The sequence below is a fragment of the Xenopus tropicalis genome, chromosome 6 (assembly GCF_000004195.4).
Source record: "Xenopus tropicalis strain Nigerian chromosome 6, UCB_Xtro_10.0, whole genome shotgun sequence".
NCBI lineage: Eukaryota > Metazoa > Chordata > Amphibia > Anura > Pipidae > Xenopus > Xenopus tropicalis.
Genome location: NC_030682.2, coordinates 96852035 through 96866009, shown reverse-complemented (window position 1 = coordinate 96866009; position 13975 = coordinate 96852035). Strand labels below are relative to the sequence as shown.

The window sequence follows — 13975 nt, the reverse complement described above, 5'->3', positions numbered from 1 at the left end:
CAGGTTGGAGCTGCAGAGTGCCATTGAGCCCTATGGGAGACTTTCCTTGGGCCAGGTTGGAGCTGCAGAGTGCCATTGAGTCCTATGGGAGACTTTCCTTGGGCCAGGTTGGAGCTGCAGAGTGCCATTGAGCCCTATGGGAGACTTTCCTTGGGCCGGGTTGGAGCTGCAGAGTGCCATTGAGCCCTATGGGAGGCTTTCCTTGGGCCAGGTTGGAGCTGCAGAGTGCCATTGAGCCCTATGGGAGACTTTCCTTGGGCCAGGTTGAAGCTGCAGAGTGCCATTGAGTCCTATGGGAGACTTCCAAAATCATGGAAAGCATGCACGCCCAGAACTGAACTTTGACTTGGATGATGGTGTTAACATCGGGAGAATGTTTTCTACAGGGAGAGAAGGCCAAAGTGGGTAACTCCCTGAAAAATGGGGGGAGGGGATTGACAGCGTTAAAACCCACACTCCTGCCTGATGCTCCTGTTAATCTGATCTTCATTGTTACTGCTTAAAACGTATGGTACGGGATCTTCTATGTAAATTACATAAGTTGCTAGGCAAGTTACAGAAGGTCCCCATGCACGGGCCGATTCTAGCTGCCGATATCGGTCCCTTAATCGGCCCGTGTATGGGCACTACCGATGGGCCTTCCCGACCAATATATGGCCTGAAATCGGGCAGATATCGATTGGGCAGGTTAAAAAATCTAGTCGGATCGGGGACCGCATTGGCTCGTTGATGCGGTCCCTGAACCGACTGCCCCATTGCCGCCAATATAATTCGATCGTTTGGCCCTGGGGGCTATTGCCTAATCGAATTAGCCTACACGTTTCCCAATATCGCCCACCCGTAGGTGGGGATATCGGGTGAAGATCTTCACGTGTATGTGAAGTGTTAATGTACGTTAGTGTGTTAATGTACGTTTATTCGTAAGTTATACAACTTATGTAACTTTACGCTAGGTGATCAGGCCCCCCGTTGTATCAGAAATGACTGGACTCGGTGGCATAATGTGCTTACAAACTTCAATAACCAGAAAGGCCCAACCACCTTACATTACCTTGTTTTTGTCTGTTCTGTTTCTGGGGGAATTCTCTTTTTTTAACCAAACCTAAAAAGAGTGATTTGCTTGAGGACAAATCCTTAATTTAAATGTATGAAAAATAAAGCCATTAAAGGCTGCAAAGGTGTTAGAGAGAACAGAAGAAATGTCCTGAGGGGATAAAATGGCATAAAGAGATCATTTAGCAACTCAGCTGGAGGTCCTCTAGCGAATAAGAATACTGAACAAACTTGAGGCTTTTTGACGTTAACACTTTATAATGTATAGTAGCTATTTACATAACTTATGTACCTTCACACATAACACACACAGGGAAATGCAGTAATAGGCCTCTTCCTAGGACCTTGGGCTATAAGATTTTTAAAAGGCTTTATATAAAGCTTTCACATATACTAACATCAAAGAGATGTATATCTTAACTTATATGTTTGTTCAATGAAAGGGATGTTTTGATTTTATTAGTAAAATTGTACAAGAGTCAAATGCATTATCAGCTAAAAGAAATGCAAAATAAAGGGGCACATTCATTAAAGTACAAATCCGAATCACAAAATCCGATAATTTCTGATGATTGCAAAAGTCACAAAAATTGCGTTTGTTTGAATACGAAGATTTCGTACTTACGATCCAAAATTTTCGTATTGAAATGATCATTTGCGAATGGTGATCCGATAGTCACGAAATTTTCGTTTCCGAATGATCGTAAACAGCGGAAAACCTTTCTGACTTTGATCCTTCAGTGCATGATTTTGGAAGCCTCCCATAGGACTCAATGGCACTCTGCAGCTTCAACCTGGCCAAGAAAAGCTTGAATGAATCCGAAACTTCCGTCCTTGTTGCGACAAAGTAAGAAAAAGTTGTGCAAATTAACAAAACTTTAGAAAAAATACAATTTTTTTGTATTCGGGCCTGTCGTACTTTAATGAATGTGCCGCATAATGTTGGATGTATAGATTTTGTGACTAAATACAAATAATTATAAAAGGGATAACTATATTACACAAAGGAAGAAGAAACCCAAATACTTGTTGGCATCATTTAACAGAAATGATATACAGAGAAGATTAGATTTAGGGGCACATTTACTTACTCACGATCGTTCCGACGGCGTCCGATTGCGTTTTTTTCGTAATGATCAGTATTTTGCGATTTTTCGGAAAATTGTCGCGACTTTTTCGTTGCCATTCCGAATGTTGTGCAAAATCTGGCGATTTTTTCGTAGCGTTAAAACTTGCGCGAAAAGTCATGACTTTTTCGTAGCCTTCGCGCCGAGTACGAAAGATTCGGATTCATTCAAGCTTCAGTATGGTGACTTTTCTTGGGCCAGGTTGGAGCTGCAGGGTGCCATTGAGTCTTATGGGAGGCTTCCAAAATCATGCTAAGTCTGAAAGTTTCGCCCGCCGCTTACGAGCGCTCAATACGAAAAAGTTGCGACAAGATACGAGCGCATCGTAATGGCTACGAAAAACTCGCGTTTTTTCGCGCAAATCGTATTGGTAACGAAAAAGTTGCGACAATTTCCGAAAAGTCGTAAAGGCGCCAAAAAAAAATCGCAAAAAATACGAAAAAGTCGCAAAATTTTCGTTTTCCAATCGGAATTTTTCCAATTCGGTTCGGATTCGTGGGTTAGTAAATGTGCCCCTTAGATTTGGGTTGTTTAATTTATCTGGGTTGTTGGGTTGGGTTGTTTAATTTACATATTACAATAATGATTGTTCCTGCAACCATGGCCAATCAGCAAGATGACCGATATTGGTCATCTCGTCAACCCACCATGCACGCACTGAACATACCTAGCATACATGCACTGAATATTGCACAAAACCTTGTTTCGTACGATAATATCAGTGAGTTTAAGGACACCATACACGTTAGAATAACGATCTTTACTGTGACCACTGGTTGCAGAAAAGATCATTCGTCCACTTCACTAACATTAAGAGCTGAATTGTCAGATATGCAGGTAGAAACAATAGAATTCCACCCCTACCTGACAATTCAGCATTAACCTGCTATTGATAGCATAGCTTTGTATAGACATCATTTGGTCTATTTGGCATTTTGTACTTGCTATTTGTATTTGTTTGCTTATCACACAGCCATTCAACCTCTAGTTTGCCATAAAAGTGGCTCAGTGCATGATTTTGCACCTCTTAGGGCTCATGCAATTGCATCTGGGCTATTAGTAAATGATTCCTAAGGCCAATGGCAGGGGGAGAAAAAGCCACACCATTGTATTCTGCTACATATGTGTGCAATGACAGTTGTGGAACTGGGGTGTCAGGGCACACAGGGCAAACTTCAGTGTGAATACTTTTATTTCCAAGCTGAAATTCCCCCTTCTGCAGGGTATGCAAAGTGGGGCCTACAGCCCTTAATGGCTGCTTATTGCTGCACAGGAGCTTTTATTTGTACAGGTAGAGGACCAGTAGGGACAATCATGCTTATACAGAAAAAAAAGCTAATGCTTGGTCACTTTTATTTACTATGAAGTATCCAAGTGAGATATTTCTGAACTGTGCACAGTAACTTATGCTGTGATGAGCAGCCTATGCATGAATATATGATTCCAATGCTTGCTTTATATTATGCTATAACTCATTGCTACCTAAGGGGGTGGCCATCTGCCCTAGGAGCTTCTTCTCAGTTTGGACATTATAGAGCTCACCAGGAGCATTTTCTGGCTCAAAAAGTATTGTTTCCCCCAACTGTATTAGTCGGCACCTTCAGTGGGGAATAACATTTTCCTGTAACAGGTGATCTTTATTTAAATACCCCCACTTGATTATTAACACACATGCTAAAGGCATATTACAATTTTGCTTAATTTACTTTTTGAAAACATTTCTTATTAAAAATCTCTTTAATATATAATTATTAATAATGTGTTTCTTCTTGTCGAGGGGTCAAATATTTTACATACTTCCACATAAGATAGTCTCTGTCTAGTAGTATTTTCTTCACTTCTTTCATGTATGACAGCTAATGTAATTTCCTCCTTTAAGTACTTGTTTTGTAACCTCTGTTTTTCACCGTTTTCTCGGTTTGCCAGTGATACCACTTAGATATACATCATGCCTAACAACCTGTTATTTAAAGCAACTTACCCTTCACATCAGCACATATGTAGACCAGCTAGCACTCCAAGGGGTCTTTTCATCAAAGTACCAGTTTGAATCCCGAATTGGGAAAAATTCGGATTAAATACGATAATTTCTGATGATCACAAATATCACGAAAATGCTTAGGAAAAAATAGTATTAGTCACGATAATATCGTATTGGTGATCCCAAAGTCACAAAATGTTCATATCCGAACAATCGTTAACAGCAGGAAAACCTTTCTGACTTTGATTCTTCTGTGCATGATTTTGGAAGCCTCCCATAGGAATCAATGGCACTCTGCAGCTCCAACCTGGCCCAAGGAAAGTCACGATACTGAAGCTTGAATGAATCCGAAACTTTCGTACTCGGCGCAACAATACGGTTTTGTTGCACAAATTTTGCCGCAAAAATACAAAAAAGTTGCAGAAAATACGCGCAGTATAATCAAATACAAATTTTTTGTAATTCGTACGTGTCTTACTTTTAATAAATAGGCCCCCAAGTTTTGCTTGTGAGACTGCCCATTTGCAGTGATCTTAATTAAAGTGATTTTTCACCTTTAAATTAATTTTAAAGACAATAATATTCTGAGATAAATTGCGCTTCCCATTTTTAATTGATTAGATTTTTGTTCAGCAACTCGCCAGTTTGGAATTTCATATTGTCTATGTACAGTAATTAACACTTTATATTTTGTACAATAATTTGTCCACCAGAGTGCACTGTTTTCTAGGAGTTTATGAATCAAATTTCACACTTCCTCATTCCCTGAGCAGCGTTGTTAATACCATTAATATTAATAGCAATAAGCAGACAAATAAACAAAATCAAGCAAAATCAATCTTATATTTTGAGAATAAAAGTGAAAGTAAAAACCCTCTTATATAGCATACCATTTCCATATGGGATAAAGGATTCAGTATTGTGTATAATGTTTTGCAAACTGTTTTGTGGGGTATAATGATCAAACAACATTTTTGTGCATATAAGCTTATCTGCATATCTTTGTTATTTTTGTCTCACACACCATGTTAATATACTCATTTGCTTAAAAACAATAGGATGCAGTGTTCTCCTTAAGTATCTATTGACGTGGAAATACAATAGGTTTCTGTAGGAAATGCTGTTCCCTGAAACCACAGTTCATAGTTGCTTTCTGTCTCACAATATGTTGGTACAGCAGGGACATTCTGTCTAAGGTTGCCATATTTTCTGGAAAATGTTTTTCCCTATTAATAATTTTGGCGTCCAGCGCCATTTTTCTATCCAGGCTAGTAAAATACTGGCCAGGTGACAACCCTATTTCTGCCATGAGGAAAGGGGAGCACTAGGGAAACGGCTCACAAATGATCTGCACTTGCCAGGCACAACACATTTGCTGAAAATACCTTTTCCTTAACCAGCATTGGGATCACCGCATTAAAAACACTTTACATGCAGTGACTATCACAGGGAAATACCCTCTGCATTTTATTGAACTCTTAAAGGAGTAGGAAAGGCTAAGTCACTTGGGGGTGCTAAAGTGACTTTAATCGCTTACCTCATACCCTGGGCTGGTGCCCCTGTTAGGAGAAAACAGCACCAGCCCGGGGTACCTGCGAGCGAGCGCTTCCTACTTCCGGCTTCGTTTCACTGCGACTAACACAATAGGCGCATGCGCAGTAGAGTGAAAAGCCGACTTCTCTCGATACAGGAAGGAGGAAGCACTACAGGTACCCCGGGCTGGTGCTGTTCTCTCTGAACAGGGGCACCAGCCCGGGGTAAAAGGTATGCGATTCAAGTCACTTGGGGGTGCCTAACATTTTGGCACCCCCAAGTGACTTTGCCTTTCCTTCTCCTTTACGTGTTCTACATGTGGCAATCACCATGGGAGATTTGTTGCTCTTAAATAGCACAGATGTGAGTGGGCCCTTATGGTTACCACACCACTTGGCCTTGTATGCCAACATATGGCCATTCTCCATTATTGTGTAGCACACCCGTGAGTGTTGGCTGAGAGATATTTGAGCATGTGTGTGATTTGGGCTGTGCACAATTCTGTAGGCCTCCTGAATGGCAACTCCCGGGACCTTGCTGCCCCTAAGTGAGCGCTTACCAGGTAGCTGGAGATCCGCCTAGGGAGGAATGACCAGGAGATTTGAGATCGCTGATAAATCCAAACGAAACTTCATTATTAACTCCAAGCAGCATTCAGTAGTATTATATGCAAACACAGGTATCTCTCACTGATATCCAAACCAGGAACTTCTTTTACTCCAAATAATCTCCCCTCTTTGGGAATATGCTGTGACCTGAGCTAACTACTGCCAGTGTCAGGCTGGGGTGCCAAGGGCCCACCAGAAAACCTTAGGCCCACTCTCCCCTTCTCTGTTCACTCACTTTCTTTAGTCTTCTAATTACTTCTTTTTACATACTATTTTCTATCCTTTCCTCCATTTTGTCTGTTTCTTCTCATATAGAGTAATGGCCATGGTATAGGCATACAAGGCAAATGGTTGGGTGAGCAGGAGGGCCCACTGACATCTGGGTCCACCGAGTGTTTTCTGGTATCCTGGTGGGCCAGTCCCGACACTGACCACTGCATTTACCTGAACTACGGCCAGTAATGCCTGGAGGTAATAACCTCACTAATCCTCGCAGGGGCCTGAAGCTGCCCAACTTAATAACCCTGTCCTTTCACTCCTAGAGTGACTCAAACATATCTAAGTGAACTATCTAAACTGGCTCCTGTAGATACCTCTCAGTGATGTGAAGTCCCAGGAAGAAGACCTCATGAACATGTGAGTCATCCACTTTTATATTGGAGAACACCTCCACCTAGTGGTCACTCCTGAACTGCAGGGGAAACTTTCTTTTAACCTGGAAAGAATAGTTATAGTAAGCACATTATTAGGACCACCTTTAGGTGTCCACATCTAAATAATCACTTGCTTTAGGGGAACATAAGTAAAGGGACTTGAATCTTAGGGTCCCTACAATTGTATGAGCCTTGTGGCGAATTAAGACCATGTGCACACCTGGCGCAGTTAGTACAAGAGATACTTGAACTCATTTGTGCTCTGATGGTGCAGAACCTAAACCATTTTTAGAACATTTACTACTGGATTTACTTTTACAATTATTTCCACCAGTTTTGGAATTGCACATTTAGGGCGAGATTAGTCGTCCGCGATAAATCGCCCTTGTCGCGGGCGACTAATCTCCCTGAAATGCCATCCCATCGGCGAAAATGTAAATCGCCGGTGGGATGGCATACGCGGCGCCGCAATGTCACGGATGATTAGTCTCCATGTCTGCCACAGCCCTTACAAAGCTTCAAAAAGTTTATAGCAAACGAAAAGTAATATCATAGTAGTCCTCAGTGTAGTAAGAAAAATATTGTTGGAAGTTGTAAAATGTCATTAACAACCAACAATTTCAACTGAATATAGGAAAATACAGGAAATACTGGGATTTCTGAGATGTCATTGTGGTAGAGAATGGTGTGAAAGGATTATGAATTCTTAAGAAATTAAATCTTACTGAAGTTGACTGGGAGTCAAATGTTTTTGAAGTTTAGCAAACAGGCAAAACTGGAAAACATTCTTAAAACTACTTACTACTCTTAAAAATAGTCACATAAAACAAACAAGATCCAGCAAAATGAACCCCCTCTGTCATTTGGCACGTTCCTGTAATTATCATCGGTTTTATTATTGCAACTTAGACATTCGTTTCTTTTCCCATAGCCTTCGCCACAAATGTTCCTGGCAGTGTAAGGGTTACAATACGGTAGCCGCTCGCTGAGTGGGGGAGGCGATTGGCAGGTCACGTGGTGAGTTGGCGCTTTACTATAAAAGAGGCGGTGCGCGGGAGTGGAGGGAGCAGTGGTGCGCGGGTTTGTACGTGGAACAGTTGAGGTGAGTTGGTGGGCACGGTATATTTGCGCTGAGGTTACACACGTATAGACCAAATGAATTAGTGGTTAATGTTTATTTTTCGCCACTTTTAGTTTCAATGGCTGCAAAGTGACTTCTTGGGCTTTTACCAATTTCGGGATAATGTTAATATGCTATATAGCGTACGCTAAATGTACTGTGCCTGTTTATATTAGGGATGAGCAGGCAACAGCTAAACCGTCATATTCTGGTGTTCTTATTTTAATAGAAGGTACGACATTAGGTAGAGGATATATGTAAACGCTTAATCGCTTAACTTGGCTGCAGTGCATTCGCCTCGGTTTGCTTTTTGGCGGTCTGAGCTTGGCGTGCTGCTATTGGCTGGCGCGGCTCTCGCCCCGCCCTGTTCCTACAGTAGCCCCTTACAATTAGTCCCACGTTGCTGCTTTTTTGTCGTACGTATTTCTGCCTGCCTTGTCGGTGGCTTGGATACACCTGTCTCTTATTTACCGTGGGCAATACGAATTATAGGGAAAAGCGTGTGATTGAAATCACTGGAAAGGTGAGCGGATTCACAGTACAGTGTAGGGCTTGACTTGTAGCGAACAGAACTTGATTTCAGGGCTGCCTTATGTACTGCGTAGTTATCGCTGTAATATGGGTGGCTGGCACCCTTGGCACAGACTTTCATCTGGCTTGGGCGATGCGTTTCTCTCCTCCTGTTGCTGTATGGCTGGGTAAGCAGGGCGCCATGGCTATGCAATGCTTGGGCCTCAGGCATACGGGACTGCACAAGGCGCCGATTTTACTGGCTGTAAATCCTGGCATCTGCTGATCCTAAAACTCCTTGTGCTGTGGGGGCTGTTTGCTTCTGAGGCTGTATAGCTAAAGCACTTACAACTTCTGGTATTTGCTTACTCTGTAGCTTTATTTCAAAGGGTAACTCCTGCTGAGTACATAGTAAGCACTGACTGTGCCCCATGCATTGGTGTAGGCTGCAGCTCTGCATTGATACAGCTGTTACACAATCTGTGTCCTATAGGCACCAGTACTTATTCTATCTCTTCCTGGGCACTAAATAAAGCATGCCTATCTGTTAGAGCTGCTAAACATGTATTGTAACTGATATATATATATATATATATATTACAGCTCCATCTTTATAGGTTCACCCTCTTGTAGGTTGTCTTAAAAATATCAAATGACACCATTACTATTTAGCAGCAAATTTTCCAAGATTTATTGTGTACAGCTGCTTGATATTGACTGGAGTTCTATTTTATAGAACAATGTGTTCTTATGGACAGCTAATATGTAATTAGTCAAAGGCTTGATAATGTCTGTTACTGAATAGTGAACCCATAAGTCACATGTGAAATATGCCTTTTTTGGATTATAAAATGTACCCCTGTATTTTTACCTTACTTGGCCTGAAGCCGCACAATGTGGAGAAGTCTGGTTTCTAGCACTAGTGTAATATAAAATGGGCTATAGTATTCTGTGTAATAAGGCAAGGAAATGGCTGCTATAGATACCTGCAGTTTTCCTTTAGTGGGGAAATTCTATAACTTGTGGTTATCTGGATCCAGCTGTGGCATTTGTTAACAATTCCTGTATTTTAAGTGGCTAAGCTTTTTAGGGTTGTCTTTAATAGTTCATAATACTAATTAGCATGCTTGCTTTTGAATTTCTCTGAAGTAATTAACTTAACTTATTGCAGGCTAATATGAATACCAACATGAAGCAGCGATTGGATGCTGAGCAGCCTACCATGTCTATTAAGGTAAATCTCATAATACACCTTGGACTTCACACGTCTAGACTTTTTTTTTTCTGTACTGCACATGTGCAAGGGATCCCTGGCAAAATGTGGTGGCACTTGCACAGGGCCCTAGTCTGGGTTAACATCATTCTGCAGAGGTGCACCAGCTGGGGGGGGGGGGCAAATAGCAATTTGCCACTTGGAAGGCACTAACAAATTGTCCTCTAGGCTGCAAGTTGGGCATCTTTATAGTTGGTCCTTAATCTGTGCCTTTTGAATCTTGTGTAAATTGTGCTATATATATATATATATATATATCTATAGGGACCAGTACTTGGTTGGTCTTTGCATCAACTGCTTTTATGTTGGAGACTACTGGTAAAGCTAGTAGAGTATCTCATACAGTAATGTTGACTTTTTTTTTTTTACACCTTTTCATATCTACAGATAAGTTAATCGGTGTTCTCTAAAAGGTATCTTAGAAAAGCTGTTTTCCCAGGCAATAGAGGCTTATAGAAAATGTACCTGTTATATGAGCCATTGGTGTCAAGTGTTGAAATTTAATGAGAATGCAAACTAATCCATAACTTTGAAGGCTTGGCTGTTTAGCAATACTGGTTCCCACAGTCTCTGGCATTTGTTCTGTGGAGGGACAGTGAGATTACAATCAGCAGTAAAACCTGACCGTGGGAAAGCTGAGCTCCTGTCATGTGAATGTGTGAATCAGTTACTTTCTCACGGTATTGTAGTAAAATGTTTCTAGTCTTTTTCTGGCTATCTACTACTTGTTTGCTATTCCACAGTTGCAGTGTAGTGAACAATTTAAATTCAACTGGCTATTGAACATAATACTTGTGTTTACATTGTAGCATGGGAGTTGGGTGACACTACGCAAAACAAAGGCTCTAGTTTGAGGTTAAGTACTAGAGGGCACAAGAATAATACAGCCTTTATGCCTGGGAATCAGTCATAATATAATATAGCAAATATTGTAGAACTTAAAATCTGCCAGTATTAATCTAGACTGTTCTTTCCGCAGAGCTACTTAGTGAATAAAACAAACGAGGCGCTTGCACCAAGAAGAACACTTAAAGTGATTCAGCCCTCTGCATCTGGGTGCCTTGTTGGAAGGACCAAAGAGGTATTTTTGTGGCATTCTCTAATAAAGCAACACTTAAGTGCTGAACTTTATGTTAAACAAATTGTTCTTTATTTCAGCCTGTCAAAAACTCGACAAAAAGAAAGCTATGGAATGATCAGCTGACTTCAAAAAAGGCTAAAGTTGAGGTGGCTGTTGATCTAGAGCACAGAGAAAACAAAGATTGTTCATCTGAAGCTTATGACCTTATGATAAAAGGTATGAGGAACCTACACCTTGGCTCTTTAAGTTTGAAAGGGGCTGCAGCCCATTTTGGCATTTTACATATTTATAATTGTGTTTTTAACTATTTCAGAAACCCCTACTTATCTCTACTGGAAGGAGGTTGCAGAGGAACGAAGAAAGGCCCTCTATGAAGCATTACAGGAAAATGAGAAGGTATACATTGGATAAGATGTTGCTCATACAGTTATGGGACCTGTTATCTAGAATGCCCGGGACCTGGGGTTTTCTGGATAAGGGATCTTTCTGTAATTTGGATCTCCATAATTTGAGTCTGAATAAACCCATTATGATTGTTTTGCCTCCAATAAGTATTGTCTTAGTTGGGATCATGTACATGGTACTGTTTTATAATTACTTAGAAAAAGGAAATCATTTAAAAAAATTAGAATTATTTGCTTATAATGGAGTCTATGGGTGATGGCCTTTCTGTAATTCGGAACTTTCTGGGTAATGGGTTTCCAGATAAGGGATCCTATGTGTACTGAAGTTCTTTCCAGGCTGTAGCTTATTAAAATTTTTTATTTTTTAGCTGCATAAAGAAATAGAACTTAAAGATGAAGAAATTGGACGTTTGAAACAAGAAAATGATGAATTAATGGAACTTGCTGGGCATGTACAGTACATGGCTAATATGATTGAGGTAAGATGTTTTTGTAAGATGTGTGTTTTAACTTTAGAAAATGTTTTCTCATTCACCATCTTATGATTCTGTTGCAATTTTTGGGTGTTTAAACCTCCCATGGCCTAATCCACTGCACAAAGACCAATGGGGCAATTAGTTGCATAACTAATTGCTGTGGCTGTAACAATGCTGCCTTGTCCTGTGCAGCATTTTGCATGCGTATGCTTGTACATTTGTGTGTGGAACTGGCTTTTGTGACAATTGACTGCCCTGTTGCCCTTTAAAGTACTGCAGGTACTAGTTACAGATAAGCTTTTAGAAAATTAGCTATGACTGCTTACCCTAAAGCATTTGTGTTATCTGTACTGACCATCCATTTAAACTAGCAGTCCATGCTAGTTGATGCAAGGACAGCATCCTCTGCAGTCTAGTTGTAAATCATATCTTGTGAGCAGCAGGGTTCACTTGTAAACTTTTTTTACTTTATGTATCAAAGAACCTATTCTAGGGTATGACTTGGTCTAACAACTCTAACAAACTGAGAAATTTATTAACTTGGTTTTGACCTGTACTCTTCAGAGACTCACTGGAAATGCACCACGAAGCCTTGAAGACTTAAAGAATCTGGATTTAGAAGAAGCAAGGTTTGAAGATGAAGCAGACATGGCAGACGGAAGGCTTGAAGATGAGACAGACATGGCTCAGCCCTCAACTTCTGGTCAGAATATGGATGAACAAACTGTCTAGGCTGTGAATTACAAAATTTGAGACTTTTTTAAGAAGTGGCCTGTAACATTTCTAAAGATGTCCTGATCAGTGGAGGGTGGGCAAAGTGTCCCTTTGTATTTGTCCATGCTGTTGGGAAGGGTTTCTTCATTTCAGTGAAACAGACCTTAAACTGCAAGTTTTGGCATCTGATGAAAGAAAGTTCTGTATCTTGCTATATCTAGCTGCTTGCCAATTTTTTTAAAATTGGTCACTTGTCTAACAAATACTATGTATTTCTTTATTGTAAATAGTTTTTAACTTGCCAGCCTTTTATGTGAGGTGATTGTACATACTTGAATAAACTTCAGTTTGAACATGTGCTTTAGCTACCTTAGACTGAATCCATTGAAGTGGAAGCCTAATATGCTGTCCTGGCATTTGAATAGGGTAGTTGGTATGGGGCATCTGTAGCAACAAATCTGCAGAGGCAGTTTACTGGTTCTGCTTAAAAAAGGGATTGCTTTTTTCATGGGTTAAAGGAGACCTATTGGATACATTGGGGGGGCTGATTTTGTAGATAATTACATTTATGGTGCTGGCTTGGCTTTGGGCTAAAATTGAATACGGTCTGCAAAAATGGCCCCTTTATTGGAGCTCCCTATAGTTCCTCTGGCATCAATGTTCAAATGAAAGGTGGGCATGTCCTAACAGTTCCTGACTGAAGCACAGTAGGGGGCAGCCAATCACAGCCCTGCTATCACACAAGCAAAGGCAGGGTTCAGTTCCCCATCAGTTCAGCGTAGCTGCTGATTAGTTCCTATCCTACAATGCAATGTATGGAGAGCTGCCGGCTCCCCCTGCACATCCAAAGAACTCGGCCAACAGGAAGGGGAATGTGTGGTTTTTTTAAGTTTTATGTATGAACAGTAGAAATAACTAAAGTAAAAGCTTAAGCTTTAAAGCACATTCTGCCGGTCTACACACCTAGGGGTATATTTATCATGCTGTGTCAAGTAGAGTGAAGCGTTACTGGTGTTGCACAGGGAAATTAGATTTTAACAGTTAGCAGCCAATCAGATGCATTACTTTTCTATGAGCAATATCACCAGTAATGTTTCAATCCACTTTTTACAGGGTATGATAAATATACCCTCAAGTCTGGTAGGTGACATGGACCTTGTCCGTTGGCAACACTTTGCCTGGACATGGTCCCACCAGACGGAGTTACATTTTGAATGGACTGCAAATCCCAAAATGCATGGTAAGGACATGTCTCTTGCGTGCGCACACACACTGGCATACCATGCAGTAGTTAACCATTATCTTCAGCAAATGAATGTTCCTCTAAACCTTACAGTTGCAAACTCTTGTGTAATGCCATTCTTTCATTTAGCTTTCCCATTTTAAAGCTTTTAAATACAACCTTTTAAAGTTGTAACTTAATGATACAATGTACAGCTAAA

General features: G+C 40.7%; 1 protein-coding gene across 2 annotated transcripts; it reads left to right on the top strand.

Moving 5' to 3' along the window:
- Positions 1-8036: 8036 nt before the first annotated feature.
- On the top strand, positions 8037-12892 carry gmnn (geminin, DNA replication inhibitor). Of its 2 annotated transcripts, none has more exon segments than NM_001039736.1 (7): positions 8037-8057; positions 9757-9819; positions 10838-10939; positions 11017-11155; positions 11253-11335; positions 11712-11822; positions 12384-12890. In NM_001039736.1, coding segments are annotated over 6 exon segments (660 nt in total). In that variant the 5' UTR covers positions 8037-8057; positions 9757-9762; the 3' UTR covers positions 12552-12890.
- The last annotated feature ends 1083 nt before the right edge of the window (positions 12893-13975 follow it).

What these genes read in the sequence shown, in the direction of transcription:
- gmnn (XM_018094635.2), top strand. Translation starts at nt 9,763, where the DNA reads ATGAATACCAACATGAAGCAGCGATTGGATGCTGAGCAGCCTACCATG. An exon ending in TTGTTGGAAGGACCAAAGAG is followed by an intron (nt 10,940 to 11,016) that starts GTATTTTTGTGG and finishes TCTTTATTTCAG; the next exon opens with CCTGTCAAAAACTCGACAAA. An exon ending in CATTACAGGAAAATGAGAAG is followed by an intron (nt 11,336 to 11,711) that starts GTATACATTGGA and finishes TTTATTTTTTAG; the next exon opens with CTGCATAAAGAAATAGAACT.